General features: G+C 48.2%; 2 protein-coding genes across 2 annotated transcripts in view; one reads left to right on the top strand and one right to left on the bottom strand.

Annotated features, from left to right (window-relative positions):
• Positions 1-1,399: 1,399 nt before the first annotated feature.
• LOC311159534 (leukotriene C4 synthase-like) lies at positions 1,400-8,396 on the top strand (the record flags this gene model as incomplete). The annotated part of the gene is made up of 5 exons (XM_084215661.1): positions 1,400-1,457; positions 5,290-5,389; positions 7,156-7,226; positions 7,902-7,983; positions 8,249-8,396. The coding sequence occupies 5 exons, from the start codon at positions 1,400-1,402 to the stop codon at positions 8,394-8,396; spliced, it is 459 nt and encodes a 152-aa protein (XP_084071787.1).
• Positions 8,397-9,088: 692 nt separating this feature from the next.
• Positions 9,089-22,565, bottom strand: part of MGAT4B (alpha-1,3-mannosyl-glycoprotein 4-beta-N-acetylglucosaminyltransferase B) — a 50,720-nt gene continuing 37,243 nt past the window's right edge. The window contains exons 5-15 of the mRNA XM_084215828.1: positions 20,334-20,380; positions 18,096-18,209; positions 17,583-17,658; positions 17,096-17,210; positions 16,220-16,350; positions 13,287-13,394; positions 12,162-12,355; positions 11,698-11,776; positions 11,158-11,245; positions 10,174-10,286; positions 9,089-10,098 (exon numbers count right to left, since the gene is read on the bottom strand). Coding sequence (XP_084071954.1) covers positions 10,075-10,098; positions 10,174-10,286; positions 11,158-11,245; positions 11,698-11,776; positions 12,162-12,355; positions 13,287-13,394; positions 16,220-16,350; positions 17,096-17,210; positions 17,583-17,658; positions 18,096-18,209; positions 20,334-20,380 — 1,089 coding nt within the window. The 3' untranslated portion in view covers positions 9,089-10,074. The remainder of the gene's footprint in view (positions 10,099-10,173; positions 10,287-11,157; positions 11,246-11,697; positions 11,777-12,161; positions 12,356-13,286; positions 13,395-16,219; positions 16,351-17,095; positions 17,211-17,582; positions 17,659-18,095; positions 18,210-20,333; positions 20,381-22,565) is intronic.

Raw genomic sequence — 22,565 nt, forward strand, 5'->3', positions numbered from 1 at the left:
AGCCTGCCTTGTTTGTTGAAATATGTTGTAAGGATACCCTGGTGGCATTTCCCCTCTGACTTTTACATTGGACACCACAGATGAAATCTTTGGTCACCAATAGGTTCAGTTAAGGTTAACTTTTAGGTTTTAGTTCTATTTAGTTTGAGTCTGCTGTACCTTGGAGAGTCTGAAGTCACATCATATGAGTGTTTTTTAGGGAAGGGGAGTGGTTTTGCTATTCTGCATGTGTAGTTATACATAAAAAGTCTAACATTGGATATTTGATTGGTTAACCGAATTTTCAACTTGATGAGCTGTCTCAATGGGGTTTTGAAGCAATGAAGAGCTAAACTAGAAAAAAATTTGCTATGTTGCTCTTGGAAGAAACTGCAGGTCTGGTACATGCACAAATTCTGTAGTGAGTGTTTGTGTGTGTGACTCAACAGAGAGCAATGCAATGGCTCAACCACCAACATTAAGGGAAAACCTTCCTTTTCTTTGATTTAAAAAATTTTAAAGTCAGAGTAGTCATCCATATAAAGTTGCTCAAGAACATAAGGTAACTTTTTGAACTGATGCCAATTTTACATTTGTGGAATGGAGAGAAAAGTTATTCAGGGCTAAAACATTGCTGGTTTTCAAATTTTACATTTTACAATTATGACTCTGATGTCAGTGTAACATTTCTCAGGGTCTATGTTTCTGCATCCTCTGCTGCTTTCAGAACTGAGAACTTTTATTTTTTATGTTAGCCAAGGAAAGGTATTGCTTAAAAACTTCAGAAAACTGCTAAGGGTGAGTGAGTGCTAGAAAAGTACCGTACTCCTCTTTGGTAAACTGAAGAGTAGTAATTAGTAGGATAAAATATCTGAATGTTCTGTTAAATCACAGAATCTGGTAACAGAATGAAGTTATTCCTGCTGGAGTATATCAAATCTTTCATATGGTCAACTCCACTACTTGAAATAAGAGCAGAAGGTCAAGTCATTAATTTGTAAATGCTTGATAATAATTTTTACAACCTTGCACATAATTGAGATGCTTCAGAGCTCATTAGAACTAGCAACAAAAGGGCTGGAAAGAATTCCATCATCTTTCCATTGCCGGCAACGTATAATTCAATAATAACATAAAGTCTGTAAATGTAATTAGAAGAATTTCACAGTTTGCTGATGTAAAAATTCTTCCCTGCTGTATTGTTCAGCAAAAGGCACTTGGCTGAATGGAATAGACATTTTCTGGTGAGTGGCTGCTTTGGAAAACCACGTGGTGTGGAGAGAGTTAAGGTGAGTTAAGGTGTGGTGGAGGAAACACCTGTGCTCAGAGGCAGCTCTGTGGAAGTGGGTGGTGGTGGGAGAGAGCGTTGGGACAGCTGTACCCAGCACATCAGCCTGGGGTTTGCTCCACAGTCAGCAGCATGAGAGATCAAATAGACCTGCTGGCCACAGTCACAGTTCTGGGGGTCCTGGAGCAAGGTAAATGTCCTTTGTACAATGCCAGTATTCAGCTAATTATGTTAAACTTTGTGGGATGTGCTTCCTTTGTTTTTCTTGGAGCATCTTTGGAGTGAAAGTCGCTGTTTTCCAACATGGTAAAGTGATACAAATTTTTGGCTGTTAATGGCAGAAGTGTCATGCCTGAGGGTGGTCATTATTTAACAGGGACTAAAATGATCTTCAAAGCCAGCAAGTAAAACTTTTAGACTTAAAGTAATTTCAACGTGATGTTATTAAAGTAAACTAGTTTGTGATTGAATTTTAGCAGGTAATTTGTAACTTGCACTGGCTGGAGGTAGCCAAAATAAAGCAGGTTAGTAAATGTGCTGGTGAGGAGGTCACTGTACAGACAGACCTGGTGTGGATATAGGAAAGAGCCACGTGCAAATGGGTGTTTCTCTGTGACCAATATCCATGTTCATATGGCACAGAGCAGATGACAAGATGGACTGAGAGCACAGTAATTTGAAAACTAGTGCAAGTTCTGGTCAGAAATAGACACAGAGCTCTTCAAAGGAACTCTGACTTCCAATTTAAATAGATGCATTGTGTTTAGACCATTTAGAAGGAGCAGCATTGTTGACAAGCTCTGTTTATTTGTGGGTCGTTTGGGCAAAGTTTCTCCCCCTTGAGCTTCAGGACAGTCACTCCCCTGTCTGGGATGGGAACAGAGCCTCCATTTTATTAAAATCTTCACCATTCTATAAGGAGAGGTTTGTGGGGTTTATTATTACTGTATTAATTCACCATACAGCTATCACACCTCTGCTTACAGAAGAATCCCTGAGCAGCATCATGTGCTTTTAGCTGTCAGATGATAAATCTCTTAATATAAGCGTTATTTAAAACAAAATATGCCACTTTAAAAATAGACTTCTGAATTTTCAGTGATTTCCACCCAATTTACAGAGACATACAACTACAAACAGAAGAAACTTTTCTACTATGAATTTTTTTGTTATTAAACTAAGTGAGGGTGGAGTGAGTGTTTAGTGTGCAAAGACAAGACATGAAGAAAACTTGAAATTGAGTTACAGAAATGCTGCTGAGCCCTTTTCCTTTAGGAAACCCTCAGTAGCAAATCCCTAGATAGCAGTTTTGTGTCAAATATTTTTGTTTAATGAGAATTTCAAGTACTTTTTAAAGGTTGCAGCATTAAGCATTTTACTTTGATGGCATACAAGCCAGGTGTGAAGCCAGCAGATAAATAGCTGGCATTGGCACCCTCCTATCTGTTCGATCACATGAAGTATCCTGGTTTTATGATCTCTGTATGGGAAGCCAAGGAGCAATTGCAAAATACTCTGTGTTTCCTTTCCATCTAGTCCTGTGAAATCTGTGTGCCCGTGTCACTGAGTTTCAGAGCTTTCTCTGCATGTTTTGGAAGGACATTCTGTAGGTGAGTTAGAGGTCTGGGATTCACTCTGAGCAGGGGAGCACTGAAGCACAGACACGGGCTATCCCTATAAACACTCCTCCATCACATCCTGGTGCAGGAGTTGTAATTTAATGGCTGACCTTGGTACAGGGTTGGTTGATTTTTATGTTTCCTTTTGAATTTTCTGGGAACCTGCAGTTTCCGTGTTCTTTCAAGTAACTTTCCCCTTTTTAATTTAGTCATTCTCAGTTTAGTGAAACCCTGACTTTAGCACTCTGTAGATGTGTGCCCCAGCCTTGTGGTGAACATTGTACCACAGAGCAAAATTATTCTACTCCAGTTTTTTCCCCTACTCCCTTATTTTATAGCTTCAAAGGAAAGAAAACGTATGCAATGTCACTGTCAGGCCCCAGAGGGCTTGTTTGCCAGGTTCACTCAAATGTGGCAGATAGCAACTGTGATATGATTTGACAAGTTTGTGGACATAATCAAATAGAGAATGAAGAATATTTCCACTGAGGAGCAAAGTTCAGGGAGAGCTGAGCCCCTAAGCCACATGGGAATCCACACAGGTGATTAACCTCGAGACATGAATCACAAAAAACAATGCTTTGAAAGGTTCTGCAGAGTAGATTGAACTCCTTTTCTCTAAGGCTCTGTGCTGAGAAGGCTCATGCAGTGTGGGTTTTTTCAACACCTCGTTCTGGGAAATGCTTTTGTGGACTGGTTCTTCATCCTCAGTTCTTCACCCTTACACCACGTTTGGGGAACAGCCAGCTGTTCTCCAAAAGGCTCCTGCTCCTCTTGGGTGGTTGTTTTGTATGTCACCCACCCCTGAGTGTCAAGGATCTGTGTAGGACTTGTCTGAATATTGGGCCCTGTGTAGATGCAAGATGCTAAGTGTAGAGCTGATGGAGAGGTTCGAAGTGAAATGACTCTTACCTCACCCATCAGTCACACGAATCCTGCCTTAGGAAAGGTGCAGATGGCACAAAGCAGGATGAAGAGCATTCCCCAGTGCAGTTGGGCCAATGCCACAAGCCAGGTCTGCTCATGGTGCTATAACTTCAGCTCAGTCCATTTCCAGAGAGGAGACTGGGATGAAACCCTGAGAGCATCAGGGAGGAGGAGAGGCTACAAATGAATCAAAGAGGGGAAAACAAGAATGTTCCTCCCGCTTTGCTCTGCCAGCACCTCTCATTTAGGGCTGGGTCTCTGTGGAAGGTACTAGAACATGCTTAATTGTTCTTATATGTGTTCTGAAAGGAATGACTGTATTTTTGTTAGTAAAACCTCGTGATACACAAGTCACATAGCATCAGATTATTTACATTTCTAATACCTTTCTACATATGTTCTAATGCTTTTCTGCAGGCACATGTCTTGTCTTTAATCTTGGAACATCTGTCCCTACTTCCCCTTCTCTACCCTGCTGTTCTGCTTTTATCTTTGTTACAATAGGACAGTCCCCAAGGCAGGCCTTACACCCTGGCTCCTTGTCTCTCTGGAATGCTCCGGAAATGTTGCTGTGTGAGGACTCTGCTCACTCAAGTGTCTCAGCACCACACAGCCACCAAAGTAATTGTTTTTATAATTTAGTTTTTCTCCTGTATGAAAATAGGAGTTTTCAATAAAGGCAGCAGTGTAGTCGTGCACCCAAATAAAACAGAGCATCAGCAATTGCCTGTGGGAGTAGGAGCTTTCAATAAATAGTGAAACATTCCAAATTTCCATGTTAGAAAGTTTTCATTGTTTTGAAGTGACTTTCCATGTCCTTTACAAATATACAAAGGACTAATGCAGCAGACACTGAGTCCGTGCCTTGGCTCAAATGTGGCACAGGTTGATAGCAGGCATGGGCAGCACCTCTGCTCCTTGACAGCCTCGGGGCTGTTCCTGCAGGAGTGAAGAGCAAGAAATAATCACCCTCTTCCCCATTTTCTTTTATTGCCATGATGAAGAGCATCTCTAATTGACTGTCTGAGTGCTTAGCAGTTTGGATGCTCCTCTGTGACATGGGCCATACTTTGCACCCACTGGGAACAGCAGAAAGTGTTGCACATCATTCCCATCAGGCTGGCTGAGGGTGCACAAGTACTCTAAACACAAAGTGCAAGATTAAGAGCTAATTCTGTGACTTAGTGTGGACTTGGTAAGGTATTATGGTGTGTTTTATCTGCCAGGGAGCAGCAGTGAGGACTCTGCTGGGTGTGAGATGATGCAAAGTGTCACCCAGCACTGGAACTCAGCTGGGATAACCAAACCAGAATTTAAAGCATGAGAGTGAAATAAACGGCACATTTATTACAGGTCATGTGTGACAGCCCAGGACTATGGACCTGGATCATATCAGGTCTGGCTTGATTCCAAGCCAGATAACACTTGGCTAAATAAACACTGCTGGTCTGTTACATTCCTGTGTTCTGTTTTCAGCCTATTTTGCAATGCAGGTGATCTACGCCCGTCGGAAGCACAAGGTTTCCCCTCCCGAAACAACAGGTCACCCTGAGTTTGAGCGGACCTTCAGAGCTCAGTAAGATTTTGAGTTTTTGTGGTGACTTTGTCTAAATAAGACTTGAGTCAGCTGTCACTGTTGGGAGAGACTGGTCTCCTTCAATCACCTTTCCACTTACTGCTACTGTTATTATTTTTTTTCAACGCTTTGTGTGCAAAGGTCTGCGTTTTGATTTGGAGCACTTTGGCTGGGGTGTTTCTGTCCATCCATGATAATTCTCCTTCTGGCATTGTGAAGCAGCCAAATTACAAATTAGTGGCCGTATGGAGGAGGTGCAGAGCATTCACAATTAGAATCATTAAATTTAATATTACCATTGGCTCCAAATGGTGAGAGCAGCCAAAGCTTTATTAATAACCTGATATTTTCTTGTAATGTTTTGCTGTTGAATTGAAGCAAAGGGCCTTGCTGGCAGAACCAGCTACAAGGGCATTTTAATTTTTTCCCTTTCAGAAGCCATTGTACTGTGAGAATCAGCACTCGTGGGCCCCTGCTGAGGGCTGTTTCTTTTTGCTCTGTTCCTATGGAGAGAGCAATGCTGGAGCTAAACTGGAAACGTTCACAGATCCCTCCAGCTTCCAGCAAGCACCAGATTCCATCTTTCATCTCAGTCGTTCTGTTTTGTGAGCGATTGAAAGGAATTGGCTGGAGCTGGTGTGGAGGGTAATTCCAGCCCGGCACTAAATCCCGAACAAAGCAGCTGCGTTCCCTTGCCAGCACACAGGAAACGTTTGTGGAGTGACAAAAACACCAGCTCCAGTCCTTCTGTGGGACCATGGAAGGCCAGCCTGCCTGGAGACATCAGCTTCTGCGAGCTGGGGAGCTGCTGATGTGGCTTTTAATTAAATACTTAACTATTAAATGTGTGTTAAACAAGTCATGCCATGGGCTGCGGCAGGGAAGGTGACCTCAGGGAACTTGGACTTGAGAAGATGTTGCTTCTCTGTGGGTTTTCTTCTCTTTTCCCTGTGGAAAAATATACAAATGAATAATTTGATATATTGAAAAAAAATCTGGGAAAAAGTGGTATTGATGCATTACTCACTTGAAACCTGGCAGCCTCCCCTCACTGAGGCTCAAACTGCATTTACAGAATAAGGTTCTTCAGACTTTTTCCAGCTCCCAGTCTGGCTTCATTCTCCAAAGGTTTGTATATTTTTGGCCAACATTAAGATTAAATTGCCTAGAGAATGGCAAAATGTGGGAGAAGCAAAACCAATGTGTTTAATAGCACAGCTCCTACCCTTGCAGAAAATCTGTATTTTTGTCACTGAAGGAAAAAGGAGGAAAACCTGGCAGTAAATCTGATCACCTGCTGAATTTTATCTGAGAGAAGGCTCCTTCTTGGTGTGTGACTTGTGTGACTCCCAGGTTTGGGCTGTGTTCCCCCAAGGTGAGGAGAAAGCTCCTTAAGCACTGACAGGGCTCTGCCCCAGCAGCTGGGCTGCAGCAGCTGTCTGGGGTGGTGCTGTGTGTGGGATGGAGCCTGTCGAGGGTCCAGCAGAGACAAATCTCCATCTCAGCCACAGCTTGTTGTTCCAGGGCTGTGTGAATGCAGGAGGGGTGAATGCTGTGTGTTGTTTGGCTGTTTTTTTTCTTCTACAATACAGACATTGGGTGTTCTTTATCACAGAAAAGGCTCCTTTCCCACAGCACAGTGATGGCTCTCATCAGCTCTTTTAGTTTGCTCCAATGTGAGTTTCCAGTTCCCTTCTCCAGCCTTGGTTAGCCAGGCTCTGATGTACAAGGAGGCAGTTTTAACTCTCATCTCTGGTTCTCACCAGGGCAAACTGCTCAGAGTACTTCCCAATCTTCATTTCCCTCCTCTGGGTTGCTGGAATCTTCTTCCATCAAGGTAAGAGGGATGTGGGGGGGAACTCCAACCCAAACCATGTGAACAAACCAGAAAACCCCAGCCCCAATTTAAATCCCATTGTGACTCAGGCATTCTCTCTGTGCTTGTGAGGCTCTTGTTCATGGAAAGCAGATTTCCCCTTTAGCTGGATTGACCAAGAAGTGCCTCTACTCCAGCTGGGAGCAGCTGAGCCCACTCCTGCCTGGAGGAGGAAGCACTGGCAGCCCTTGCTCCTTTGCTGGAGCCTGGCTGTCCCCTGTGCCGCTTCTCCTGGACAAGGTCAGGCTGTCCCAGGGTGCCAGGATGGCAGCAGCTGAGGCAGAGCTGTGTCAGAACAAGAAACCATAACCCAAACATTTACTCATCCACTGTCTATCCCAACCAAGTGAACTCGGGGGATTTGGTTGCTGCAGCCATTTAGTTGTGAGGAGAAACCACATAAGGGAGCATTGCCAACCCAAGTCCCAGGGCAACTCTGTGGGGCAGAGAAGTTCATCCCTCACAAAAAGGGAAGGCAGAAAACTCATTTAAACTCCCACAGTGGTTAAAAGCCAAATCACTCCGTGTCTGGTTTTCTGGTCGTGCCCCATCTGCTGGGGGGACTGTGCTGGAATGCAGCTCCAGCAGTGTCAGGGATCCTGAGCCCAGCAGAGCTCAGCTCCCCTGTCCCCCCAGGTGTGACTGCAGTGTGTGGGCTGCTCTACCTCTACACCCGCCTCAGGTACTTCCAGGGCTACGCCGGGGCTGCCCAGGGACGGTAAGGACCTGCCAGGACCATGGACCCAAACCTGCCCAGGGAGCCTGGGAGCAGAACCTGGCCCTGGAACAGACTTCCACCCTATGGGTGGGACTGCAGGCAGATTTTCACCACCTCCTCCTGCCCCCTTCCTGCCCCTGTGTGCTCATGGCTGTGTCACCTCTTCCCTGACTGTCCCAAAGGGGGGTGGGGACTCACAGCCCTGCCAGAGTGCCCCGTGCCCTGGCTGGGCTGGCTGTGCCTGATGGTGATTTCTCCCACCCAGGTTGGGACCGCTGTATGCCAGTGCCTGGCTGCTCTGGGCTCTGCTGGGGCTGGCACTGGCTGGGCTCCTGGCACACTTCCTGATGCCCAGCTCCTCCACGTGGATGGCAGCACTGGTGTGGCCTCTCCAGCTCCATGGTGCCTGGTGAGGGGGACCACAGCTCCCCCAAAACCCACTGTTTGCCCCCAGCACAGGGGAGCCAGTTATGTGGCACCATCAGAGAGAATATTTCCCTGGCTGCATTCCCTGCAGAAGGGAGATGTACGCTGGCACTCCTCTGCTCTTCAGAGATAATTTCCCTTCTAGAAAGCAAATGCTTTCCAGCCCCTGCCCCTGCTGAGGAGCCTCACTGCTGGGCTTTGTAGCACTGTCTGCTCTAAAATGCCTCTGGCTCTGCCTCATGGAGCACAGATTGACCCACATGCTGTCGTCTCTCCTCCTTACTGCTGTAATGATCTATGGTGAAGAATCACACCATGGATATAAAAAAATAAATTCTTTTTCTCACTAGAAATCACCTGTGATTGTCAAAGGCACTCAGAGACTGGTGTGAGAACATCTGAGTTGGGGACTGGGTTTCATAGGAAAAGCTGCTGTGATTAACTGAAAATGATGGGTAAGCTTGCCTAAAACCACATCCAAGTATTGGGGAAAAGCCTGACCCTAGCCAAGTACTGAAGTTTGTTTGGGATTGATTAAATGACCTTTACTTTACCCCAGCTTCACTTACCACCAACTCTGCAAAAAGACTTTGCCCTCCCTAGATTCCACCCTCCACTGTGAACTTGGGGTTCACAGGTGCCTAAAGCAGCCCTGCTGCGAGTGACTCTCACTACTGCGCCAAAGGTTTAAATTTAGCTTTTATTACAGTGCACATTGTTTTATATATTTATATAGAGAGATGTACTTGAAAAATCAAATGTATCCAATAATAAAAAATACAGAACATTAAAGTAGTATAATGCATTCCAGTGTATAGCTGAAAGGACATTGGGATTTACACTAATCCCTACTATTTTTGAACTGGGCTACCTCTGCTTTTTTTTTTTCCGTCCCCAAAAAACCCATATCAATCAATAACTGAATTAGTTATTTAAAAGACAGTTTCTGCACTCAATCTCAAGGCATGAAGACACTGGAGACTTCACTGTGAGTTAAGGGGCTGTGTTCAATGCTGGCAGGCACAGTGTGGCATATTTTATTTTTTTGTTTTCCCTGCCATAATCATAGCGCCAACCCCTTTGGATTCGTTCCTCCTCTGCTGAAGGAGGGTCAGTCTTTGCCCTCACTTAATCCTCAGCTGTGGCCAGGACTGCTGCCTGGGAGAGGGCGAGACAGACCTCGGGCCCTGCCGCCTCCATCCCAGCGTGCCGGTGGGGTCAGCTGGCAGGACTCAGCGTGACCTGCTCTGTCCCCAAACACAGCCAAAGATTTGCGCCTGTCTGGGGCTGAAGGTGCTCTTTGTCCCCACGCTGGCTAAAGCTCATCCCGACCCCAAACTGTCCCGTGTCCGTGTGTCCCGAGCAGCAGCAGCACCCCGAGGGGCCGAGGGAGCGGAGCAAAGCCACCCCTCCGCACAGGGGTTGGGTTCTGCTTTCTGCTCCTCTTCAGGAGAAGTCGATGCCCGTCCTGGCCCCGCAGCCCCGCTGGGGATGGCGCAGCAGCAGCAGCAGCAGCAGCTTTGCCGCGGTCTGCGGGCGAGTGGTGCCCCGGCAGCCGGCCCTGCGCTGTCCTGGTCCGGGCAAGGCGCCGCGGGGAGCAGGGAGCGGGAGGGAGGGAGCAGGAGCAGGGATCCACGAGGGTGTCCCTTCTGCCTCATGCCCGTTTCACTCTGCTTTTTTGATAAAAATCTGCAAGAAGAGGGGGATGGGATCAGAGCGATGAGCAGGGCAGAGGTGGGGAGGTGCTGAGGGAGCTCGGTTTACCTCGCTCAGGATGATCCACACCGGGGAGTCGGTCTGGATGGACAGCCTGATGGCCTCCAGTGGCCCGAAAGACGGGTCCACCTCACCCTCTGCAACGCCCTTGGAGAATGAGCCTGGTGGGAAGAGCACGTGGCTGACACGGGGATGGTCCTGTGGCATTGCCCCTCCACTTTCCCCTCTCCCCCAGGGCACCACCAACAGCCCCAGCAGCCCCTGCCTGCAGCTCCCCAACACCAAACAGGCTAAAAACCAGCAGTGTGGATGGCAATACAGTGCAAAATGCCACACTTTGGAGAACACAAATCAGGTAAACAAAACAAAATGTATTGGGAGTATCTGGTCACGTATCACTGCTGTGCAAAAGGGGACAGAGTGGCCTGACATGCTTTTTGGGTTTGATTATTCTTTTTTTGAAAATGCAACTGGGAGAAACAAGCCAGCATGGAGAGGAATGAGAAAATGGCAAAACACTGCATGTGTCAGGAAATCTTTATTTTATTTGTCTACTTAAAAAAAAAGAAATCTTATCAGGGACACCAGGGCCGTATCACACACTGGCAGCTCTCTGGAGGCTGCAATTGCTTGTTCTTGTCCAAGGGCAGGGCAAGCACTAAAACAAGCTCAGGTGGCAAGAGACAAAGTCTGACCTGCAAGTGGTGTGAGTACAGAGATGGCAAAACTGCCCATGGTGGAGGTTTTTAACCCCAGGGTAAGCAAACAAATTATCAGCATCATTTGGTCCCAGCTCTGAGCAGGACTGGCAGAAATGCAGGACTGAAAATGATCTGAGGACAACCTGGTCTGAGAGTGAGGGCAGTGGAGGAGAGGAGACAATGATAAATCCTGTTCCAACTTGGCTCCTGGCAAGCAGAAATTACTCTCTGCCAAGCAAACAGCTCTAAGGTTCTTGACTGACATGCAGGTGAGGACATGGGCTGTGTTATCAAAGCCAGCAGGCACTTTCCCACCCCACACCCCCTGTACCTATCTGGACGTAGCCATCCGCTGTCCTGCGGTATTTGACGACTGTGCCTCTTCCCTCCTGCAAGGCTTCCTTATCTGATTGTAGACTCTGCAGAAGGAGAGGAATTTTTTGCAAGACCAGAGGCAAGAGTCACCCAAAAGCCCCAAGGAAAAGCAGCAACCCCAGAGCTGTCCTTGCCAGCAAACCCTGGCACCTCGTCCCATTCCTGGCACCCGGAGACACATGTCCAAAACAAGAGGACAGTTGCAGTCCTCACGCTGCTGTTTCCACTGCACCATTCTGGCTTCATCCCTCCTCTGCAGCCATCCCACCCACTGGAGCATCCCCAGGCAGGGATGGCTCACACAGCCGTGCTCAGCAAAGCACCCTGCTCCTGAGGTGCCATCACACCAGGCATGACCCTCTGGCTTCTTGCCAGCACCTGTAAGAGGCACTCAAATCTTGGAAAGATTTTCCTGATGGCTTTACACAGTTCCCTCCTCTCAAACCTCTTTTGCCTCCCACTCCACCCTCACCTCAAATCTCAATCAAACGCTTACGTCAAACGGCAGAACCTCCACGGTCGTGTTGAAGAGTTTGTCTTCTGGGTGCTCGATGTTCCCGCTGCGGAAGAAGAACCTGTGACAGAGACCAAACCCACAGAAAGGCACACTGAGCGAGGGGGCACGTGATGGCTTTCACCCCACCTGAATCATCAAACAGCTCAACCTAACAGGCACCTTCACAAAGAGCCCACAGCACGATTTGGCAGGAGACTTTCTGTGCCAGATCAGCTAAACCATGGACTACTCACAAGTGCAGGAAAGCAAAGGGCTCTGGCAAAGGTGGCCCCACCGAGAAAGGGTCAAATTACCCTTCCCCTGAAGAGCACTGTTCCCTCCTCCTGGGCAGCCAAGCAGGAGATGGGCAAGAAATTTGATTTAAATTGCCAGAAGAGCAAAGTCAAGTGTCTCCACATGCCCTGGGCTGCCCCCACACCCCCGCTGACCCCTCGGGCACTGGCCTTTCAATACGGAGTGGTTTGAAGAATCTGAATCGGATGAAGTCCCCGGCAGTGGGAGTGAAGGCCCAGAAGAAGTCCTCCCGCAGGTAAGCCTTCTCCAGGGTGAAGTGCTGGTAGGTTTTCAGGCTGGTGCTCACCTCAGCAGGAGGGTTGACGTGCTCTTTCCGCAGTGCCTGCTTTCCAAAGTCCTTGTCCTTGGAGGGCACAAAGTAAAAGGGCAGAGAGGGGCCATGAGGTGCTCTGGCTCGTGAGGAACCAGGGCCCCAGCTACAAGGCACTGCAAATTAAAATTTTGTGATTTGCAGGGCACAGAAGGATGAGAGATGGAAGTAATTTTGGCAAGGCACCAGGCAGGGGAATGTGTGACTGGATCCCTGGACACTGCTTCAGGAGTGGCAGCTCAGAAAAACACCCCTGCTCTGCGCTCTGATCCAGCACACCAAGGAGCCTTTCATTGTCCAAATGTCCCTGAACGCCTGTCCATGCCCCAGGAGCTCTGGAAACAGTCTTTACACTTGAGGAGAAAGCAGCTGGGAGGCTGACAATAGCATAAAATGACTGGATTACATGGCCTGACAGCACTGCTCTGTGATACAAACTGGATTATACCATCCATTTCCCCGGGGATCACACAGACAGCACAGCCCAGGGATGTCTGTCCATGGATTCTGCACTTGTAGTTGTGGGAAGCTGCATTTTGTTCATGTTTAAACACACCTCAACAATTCCAGCTCTTATACAGTGAATTTTAATTTGCCTATCACCAAATCCCAGGAACATGAAGTGGAGTGGGAAGGAAATCATACCAACCCAGGAGTCACTGCTCCAAGGTTTTTCAGTAGATTCTTCAAAGTCACTTGCCTGGACCGTGGCCTGGCACTCAGGATGGGTGGCCAGGACTGGTACCAAGGCTTATAATCTTGCAGTGACTCTTGGTGTATGTCACTGCCATTCTGAGGAGCAGGAGCTACCTGAGCTCACTGTAATTCAGAATAAAACACAACCACTTCACAGAAATCCAGCTGCCACCAGCTGCTGTCACTGATGTCCCCACCCAAAAGCAGCCAGTTCCTGGGTGTCTGCAGGCCAAGCCACCTGCAGCTTGGGCAGAGAGTTGGTACCCACCTTCAGCTTCTGTATCTTCCCAGCCAAGGAGGAGTGGGTTCCCACGTGCTGGAAGAGCGAGGGCTTGAAGCGGATCCTCAGGTTTGCCTTCTGCCTGTCGCAGTGTTTCTGAAATGAGACAGCCCCACAGTGCCCCAGGCTCCAACCTCTGCAGGCCACTGTGGCCCACAAGAGCGATGGACAGGGGCACAAGGAGTGGCAGACAGTCCTCCATCTCTATGCCCTTCTGTGGCATTTAGGCTCTAATCTGGCAAGAGAGCTTTTAACCACACTTTGGAGAAACTGGACTGTGACTCTCAGCCCCTCAACCCCCAGGCTCTGCTGGGCAGGGTCCAGGTTTAAAAGCCAAATTTCTCCTTGCCAAGCACAGCTGAGAGTGCTGAGCAAATCCCCTCTGTGCTGTCAGGAACAGCCAGAGAACTGAGTCTCCTTTGCCCCTTGGCTTATTGGGAAAGCCTTTCTCCTACAACTCAGAGCTTGGAATCCCTGATGCCTGAAGGTACAACAATCCTGGGATGACTCAGAGCCAGGTGAACAGGTACCAAGTGTGGGCTCTCTCTGGATGGGCAGTTGCCAGTTTGCTGGCAGGAGTTGTGAGCAGATGTACAGCACGTGCCATCGTCAGAGCTGCTGGGCTGTTTCACGCCTATCCGCCACATAAATAAACTTGGAGATGCAACTGTGATCCTGGCAGTGATTTACCATGGAGTGGAGGGAGAGAGACGATGGAGAGGGAATACAGGACAAAAGGGAAAATCACTGAGAGCGTGGGGAGATGAGAACTCACATTTTAAAATAGCTCATTTCTCTCAGTTTGGGGGAGCAGGACAAAAATACAGGTTAAAAGCTGTATGGAGAGGGTATTTGTTATCCAACTTTGGCTTTTTCCAAGAAAAGAAATGCATGCACATCCTTAATGCCATCTGCTCTTGCAGCCTCCCACCCGGCAGAAATCCCGCGGCGGGTGCCTGGAACAGACACGGTGCCACACCAAGCCCCCACCACGGGCCAGGAGCTGGGAAATTCCAGGCATGACCCCTGCGAGCTGCAAAAGAGATAATCCCCTAATCCAGCTCACGTTACATTAGAAAATTAAAACTAGCCATGCTAATGGGACAGACCTACTCACTGCCAGCAATTGTGGATGTGACTCTGTCATGGCTATCTCACTCTGGATGGGGAGAGGAGGAGGAAGGAGAATGGAGACAGCTACAGCATCTCCTGATTTATCTTTCTCCCCTTTTCCTGCACTGCTAAAGAAATGTTTCCTGAAAGCAGCCTTGTCACAGACAAGCCAGGAGGGGGAACAGCTCAGTTGGTGGTAAGAAGGTCATCCTTTCACACAGATCTACCCCAGGTAAATCTAAAATTAGTTAAAAAAGAAAGAGCAGAATATACCCAGAGCAGGCAAAGCACTTACCAAAAGCTCAGGTCAAACAAACTTTCAATCAAAACGACAAATCCTCCCCGCTACCAATTTGATTTTGCACAGTGGGATTTACAAGAGAAAGTCATGTTTGAAAGGGCGCTGTGCAGAGTTAATCATGCAAACAGTGGGGGAAAGGAGCCAGAAATCCACATGGAAAGTAGGTTAATTTTTAAAAAGGCAACATGTTTAAGAGGTTTGCAATTTCCCCTGAGAAAACCTTGGTTCCATCAGGTAGGAAAAGATGAGCACAGATGAGTTAAGGAGAAGATGATCCAGCGCAGCAGGATCTGCATTTAATCAGTGCTCAAGCTGAGGATTCTGAAGGTGGGGGCACAGACAGCAGCATCATTCCCAGCTCCATCCCAGCATCCCACCCATCCGGCTTTACCCATAGCTGTGGGGTTGCCAGACAGTCCTGGGGACTGCTCTGTCACAGCTGAGCACATGGTCTGAGCTGCCAGGAGGATTCTGTGGACATCATCTGAGACTGGTCCTGCTGCACAAGGGGTACTGGAGCCCATGCCATGTCCTCTGCCAGGAATCAGGCCAAATTAAACCACATCCTTGCCCCAGTTCTGCAGAGCACTGAGGATGGCCCATCCCCCCAGCACATAAATACAACACTAATTCCCAGAGTGGCCACTTGCTCTGGCGTTAATCACCACAATATGGTTGTCACCATGAAGTCTGTTCTAAGCCACTGGCTCTGAGCTCTGCACAGCGACTCTGCTGCTTGTTCTCCACCGGGGAGGAGGGCAAGCAAGCATTTGTAAATACAGTATGTTCAGAGAGAAGACAGGAGAGTATCTGGTGCTGAGCTCATCTTACATCTGCTGCCACAGACACTCCTCCTCTGCCCTTCCCACTCGCTTTAGCCCCTTGCTGCTGGAGTTCAAACACAACCTCCACAGGGCACAGGGGCTTATGGCTCTGCAAAAGGAATGGCAGCACAAAAGCAGAGCCCATTTCACCTCTCTGCACCCTCCTAGAAATCCTGACAAGAGCTTTGTGTGATCTGGCTTCATTCTGGCAGACAGTGCAAGGAGGGTTTTCTCTGGGTTGTCAGGAGTGAGCTCTCTGGGCAGTGTCCATGTGTGCTCCAGGCAGGTACAGCCCATGGATCCAGCATCAAAGGTTACTCTGGGGTTGCAGACAGCGAGTGGGAAATGGCTTCAGGGAGAGGAGCACACCAGAATGCAAAACAAGACAGAAGAATGGGAATGACTCCTGTCCTCGAGGGCTGCAGGAGGAATACCCTGTTAGTGCTTAGATGCAGAAATAATGCCTTTCCTGGCAGCTGCAGACTACAAAAGCCTGAACTCCGAGGTCTCCACTTACACAATCCACAAGGACACCCTGCAGCATGCTCCACGGGGATGGCACGGCTTGGTGCGAAGTCAGTTGGCACCAGAGCTCACAGAAAAGAACCTCTGGAGGCACAGCCAAGCGTACATTTGCCCACACACAACAGAACATTTCCCTCCAACAGAGGTTGTTTACGTACTGCATCTTTCTCAGGGTTGCAGACTTTCACCCAGAGGATATGATCCAGCAGCCAGTCAATGGGTTTGTCCTTATAGAACATCAGGATGAACTCCACAATCAAACTCAGATCCAGAGACTTGAACATTTTTCCTAGAGCACAAAGAGAGAGAGGAATTATGGTATGAAATGGTCTAGAATCAGAGCTGGGAAAGAAAAAATTGGGAGACTGGGCTGTGGAGGTTAGCTGCATCTATCTGTGTAAAGGAAACAACACGTGGCTCCTGTTTATGTACCAGCACTGCTGACATTGCTAATACAGTTCCGGATTTAATATTTGTTGCAGAATTAGAAAGCATTAGAGTCTCACAGGTCATAACAGTATCAAAAGGTCTAAAACTCTCCCATTCAGTAAAGAGAAACAAGGATGAAAAATGCAGCCAGCTGCAGGACAGACCATTTCCTGCCCCGAGAGCTACAAGTTTGAAGCCAATCAAACCAGTATCCAAAATAACAGATCAAGCTGCTACTGCAACCATGTACTGCTGTTCCCAAAATAGTTCTGGGCTGATGCAAACTTCCTTTTGCACACTCTTAGGCAAATCCAGATCCCATCCAGCCTAAAAGCTACTGGCCATATCTAAACTGTTTGGCTGTTGGCTGGGCCACTCACCAGGTTTATTTTTACTTAAAGTGAGCATCAGCAGTACCAGCTGTGAGGATCTTTCTCCCCTGTGCAAACACAAGGGTCACTGCAAAAATAGGAGGGGATCAAGTCCAAGTATTTTACCATCTTGTGGGGACAATTTCTTGGGCCAAGAATGTAGTGCTGGCAAGAGCAAGCAGGCTCTTGTGCCTTGTGCCTGATAGAACTGGGGGGAGTGGGGGAGAACATTACCAATGAACCCCAGCTGAGAGAACTCCAGAATCATCCACTCTTCAGAGGGCTGCTGCAAGGCAAAGTTCTTCATCGTGCTGAGATAGTTTGGTTTGGCCACAATGTCATCCTCCAGCTGCAAGACAAAAGGGCACAGTGCCAATGTCCCATCCAGGTCCCAGCAACCTCTCTCTATGCAGAGCAATCACAACATAGACCAGAGCTTTGGCACAGACCCAGTTTATTCTGGAAGGTGCTCCAAGCACTTTTTTTTCACTCAATCTAACAGGTAAAAGAAACAAGAACTTCTGCCTTTCCTAAGTGGGAGGTTTCCAAGTCTAAAAGTATTTTAAAAACCCAGCTTTTGAACCTATGTGGTTAAAACCTTCCCCCACTCTGCTGCATCACAGAATTGGATATATTCTTTGCTCTCTCTCTACTGGTACAAGCCAATACAGTGAACTCACAGGTACATCCATCTTCCCTCCAGCACCAGTACCAAACCCACCTGCACATAATAAATGCCTTTGGACTGGGCATACATCATTAAAAAGCAGTAGTCCAGGTTCTGCTTTGTCCTCCACCTGCAAGAGACAAAGACAATGGGAGCATCAGTCTCTGCTGGGACAGTGGCTGCTCCAGGGAGCCTGCCCAGGTTGGCCTGGAGATGGGAAGGTGGCACAGCCCTGGGAGGCAGAGAGGATGGCATATGGCTCTCCCTTTGGTCCCTGATCAGTTAACAGTTACTGGAAATCTCAAGGACTTGTGAAATGAAGACAATTTGGGTTAAAATGAGCTCCTCACTTTGTGATGGAAACACCACAAGGCTTTTGCCAAGCCTGGAAAAACTGGAGCCAGTTCATTCCCTGTCACCAAATTGTGTCCTTCCAGATCTTGGATAATTCAAGTTTAAAGTCCTTGCCTGGCCCTGCAGAAGAGCTTTCCCTGCTGGAGTCAGAGAGGAACTTGCTACAGTTCCTTAATTCAGGGCTTGATTGTTTATAAGCTCACTCATTCTTACCTGACTCTTTCCTTGGGGTCTCCAAAGGATTCCCGCAGGTGGGAGAAATCAGGATAGAAATGTGGAGATGGGGAAATTACCTCCAGGAGACCTGAGTGTATTTCCTTCGGGAATCTGAGGGAGAAAAGCAGCAGTAAACAAATATCTCCAAATACCTCCATGCCTGACACAACATTTTGTAGACCAAATCACTGGGTAAATACTGAGCCACAGAACCAAACAAAAAACAGCCTCTAAGGTATAACTTCCCTAGTGTCTAGTGCACTTTCAGGCCTCATCAGAAGACATCAGCAGGACTTGACATGGACTTTTTAAGTTATCTTCTCCCTCCCACAGTCTCAATAGCCCCACGTGCCTATGATCCCCACCAGCATTCTCCTCCCTCCTGCACACAGACACTGGTCAGCTTTAAAGACCAGCCCTGAGCACCACGTACTCTTTACAGGATTAAATGACCTGCAAACTAGTTCAGCAAAGAAAGGACTTGGCACTACAGGCATTTAGAGATTTTCCAAATGCATCAGTAATTAAAATTAATTTTGCCAAGGTTGTGCTATACATTTCTGCTAAGTTCCTTAAAGCACTGCTGTGCTGTAGTTCAGAGAGCCAGCAGGAAGTCTACCTAGCTCTCTTATGCTGATAAAATCAGCATCTACTTTTCTTATAACGTGGCTAAGAAACCTTTAAAGAGTCGAACTCCAACAGAAAATAATGTCACCCATCTGAGAAGCAGGCACCTACATCAGCCTCACAAGCAATACCCTGGGACTGCTCTAACTGTGAGAGATAAGCAGGAAAACCAGTTATTTTTATACTGCCTTTTCGAGAACATTTGGTGCAAGGCTGATTTCCTTTGTTTGTGCAGAGCCTGGAGGATGGGAGATGGGGCAAAGGGAGACAAAGCGGTGACTGCCAAAACTTCTCACTTCTTTTTCCCTTCCTTAGTCCTTCCTTGGGACCGGCAGGTCTTTCAGCTAACATTTTCAAATCTTCCCTTCTCCAGGCAGCAGTGAAACAGCAGCTTCTCACTGAGCTGACAAAACATTGCAGTAAAGCAGCAAGGGCTTCCTCCCTCCTGCGAGAGAAGCCCAGCCTGCCCTGGCCCCACACCACCTCAATTCTATTAGGAAGAAAAATAATTTCAGTGACTCAGGGAGGGGCAGGAGGCACTGGAGAGGGGGATGATGAGAAATCAAATCATTAAGCCAATTAAAGTTTCAGGACTTGTACGCGGAGGCACTCTCTGCAGCAGCGCCCGGTAATTTCATCAGGAGCCATCGGACAATCAGTCCATTATCCCGCGGTGCGCGCGTCCTCCTGCCGCAGGCACGGGAGGGGAGCCCTGCCAGCCCCTGCACCGCAAGATGGAGGGCTCAGTTTCAGCTCTTCTGCAAGTGCCCGGGAGCACAGCCCTCCCCACGCTGCTCCCAGCCCCTCTGCCATCATTGGCTCGGGTTCGAGCGGCGCTGGCAGGATGCGCTCGCTGCCCTTTCTCTTCTCCTCCGTGCGGCGACCGCGATCCTTTGGCAAGGAGCGGCCGCAGGAGCTGGACGGGAGTCACGGCCCCTCCTTCACCACCTTTTCTCTCCCTTTGCCTCGGAGCTCTGGTGCCGTTAGCGCCTGGAGCGGCTCGTGGTTAATAATTGTTAATAATCCATCACCAGCTCCTGCTCAAACAGCCACAGCCGAAGCTGCAAAAGCCACTGAGGCTGCAGGACATAAATAGCAGCCAGCACCAGAGACAAATGTAACTAGAGCCTGGAACAAGGGGAAAACAAACAGGCTGGAGTGGGAAGAAAGATGGATCGTGGATTTTAAAGCAAAATAAGGCAGGAGCATTCTTGTGTGCTTACTACGCTGCCCAAACTGCACAGAGCAAGTACAGGGCTGCAGCAGACACTGAAACAACTGCCAGGATAGCTGTAAATCTGAACAATCCATCCCCTCACAATGCCCCAGGGCAGAAGGAGCAAAACAGAACGAAATGACCCTCTGTGTTAAAAACTTCAAGCACAAAGCAGCCTCCTGGAAGCTACATACGGGATGCATTTTAGAACAAGCAGAAAGTGGAAGCAGCATTAGCAAGGACAGCACAAAGTCTAAAAAGAGGAAACAACCCCAAGCAACAACAACAAAATACAACAGGGAAGCAGAAAAGTGTGTTTCTCCTTAATGAAGCCGTTCCCTGGCCTTGCTGCAGGCACAGGCTGTACACTGAAGCCACTTGGAAGTGCTTACAAGTTTTTGATATTTTCTGCCACTCCGGCTGTGTACTGTGGATCTGTCTGAAAACAAAAGAAAAGCAGTGTTAGACCCTTCAGCCTCAGCCTGTGTCCCCCATGGCTCAGAAATCTTCTTCAACACACCCCGGGGTACTGTCAGCACATCTGTATCATCTTTATTCACCTTCATGTCTCCTTTTATCTAGCTTTACTGCTCTCACATGCTGACAGGCTCCCAGGAGCCCTCCTCTGTGGGCAGTGTTAACCAAAGGCATCACACGCCAACATCCATCCCAAAGGACACGAGATCCTGCACATCTTTCCCATGTGCTCTCCTGGCACTTCTGCCCCAGCCAGCACCAAGTGTTTGCACAAGTTTTAACCTCTGGGCTATTTATTTTTTCCCTATGCATGCTGGCTTGCATCCAAGAAAATATTCTTGGCAGAGAATACTCTGTGCCCTTTATAAGGGGTCTATTTATAAGTTTTTCATTTCAGGTTAATTTTGACACTTTTCTTCCTAAAGCCCCAGTTTGTTCCCACAATCAATGTGGCATCCCAGAACATTTGGGAGACAAAGGGTGAGGTACAGGGACAGGCACTGGACAGAAACTGTCTGCACAGTGACAGGGAAACAAATCCCCAGAGCCAAGGGCAGGGCCCACGAGCAAAATCTGTTCCTGTTTCCTGGTGGTGGCACTGGCTTGGGCAGCCATAGGGACCATGAGGCTGCAGGTCCTGGGTGGATCTGCCGATGCAGCACCGCAGAGCCGGGACCAGCTGCTGCTGCACTGGCGCCGGGCGAGGTGAGAATGAGACACCGGGATGTGTGTCACAGGCTGAGCCAGCACTTCTGTGCTGGCACGGAGACAAGGGAGGGTTTTCTCGAGAGGAAAAGGTCCCTTTCCTAAACAGGGCTTGGAGTCCCAGTGCTGGACTGAATTCTTATCTCAGCGTGCCAAGAAAACAGCAACGGGAAAAACAAAAGCAGGAAAGATGCTCCTGGTCTTGGCAAGAACCATGCAGCTCTACTCCAAGTGTCTGAAGCAGTGGGTTGGTGACAGCCAAGCCAGCCATCTCACCCCAGGGCTCCCCTCAGGCAGCTGAGGATGCCCCTGCTCCCCTGGGCAGCCCAGCCACTGTGGATGACACTTGCAGTGGCCAGCAGTGGCACCTGGGAATGAGAAGTCCCTATCCCAGAAAGGACACTCAGTTTCTGCACTTGTGCTGAGTCTCCAAATTACACAACATTTGCTTCAGGTTCCACCCTCTCCACTACTTACTCTTAATCTTGTGCCCAAGGAGCTCTAACAAGTGCAGGTACATGGTGAAACACTTTGGGAAGAGGCAGAGCAGACACAGCAGTGGCAGACACTTGCACAGAAGGATGTTGTGCAGCTCCAAGACCAAACTTGGCCAAAGGAATCTGCAACAACTTTATCTGTCGCTCACTTTCCTCATCATAGGAAAATCAGAAGTTGCCATCACAGAATGCACCTTACTTTTAAGTCAACTAAAGTAGTCCAGTCCAAAACAGGAGCTGGTCTGGGTAAAGTTGCTTAAAACCTCTCAGGCTTCAACTTACCCACTGCAAAAACAGTCACCAAACTTGTCCTGGCTCCAAGGGAGACAAATGACAGCCAGGACCAAACTCTGTCCTGGGCCCCTTGGGCTGCACCCATCTGTGCACACCTCCTCTCTGTACAAAATACCAGCCAGAGCCCTGAAGGCCAAATGCTACTCAAAATGTCAAATTATGGGTAAACAGGCAGCAAACCCGGACATTCATCTTTGTTCCGCTCCCAGTAACAGGCTACTGAGGTTTATCTTTCTCACCGGATTTCTGGAAATTAAGACAAATGCACTTCAGGCTCAAGAAAATAATCCTGAGAGGAAAGCCATGGAGAAAAATAACCTTCTAAACCCATAGATAAAAGCAGCTCTTGCGGATTAACGTATCAAGGCTTTTTAGCCCTTGGATTCAGCAACTGACTCCGGGCTCCAGGCACCAATACCAAGAGGCATATCAGTCTCAACCCCAAATTACCAACTCCTGGGTTTCAAGAGGGGTTTAGTGTGTGTTACAGGTATGTGGAGAAACAGAGCTGCTGCAGGAGCAGGTCTGAGAGCTCTCCTGGTCATGGGGCTGCTCCAGCTCATTTTGTGGATATCCATTCAAGCACCCTGCGGAAGCATCATGGTTTAGGTGAGCTGTGCCACACCTGTAGCTGCTAACAGGACATGTTTG

This window comes from Fringilla coelebs, assembly GCF_963513975.1.
Source record: "Fringilla coelebs genome assembly, chromosome: 15".
NCBI classification, from domain to species: domain Eukaryota; kingdom Metazoa; phylum Chordata; class Aves; order Passeriformes; family Fringillidae; genus Fringilla; species Fringilla coelebs.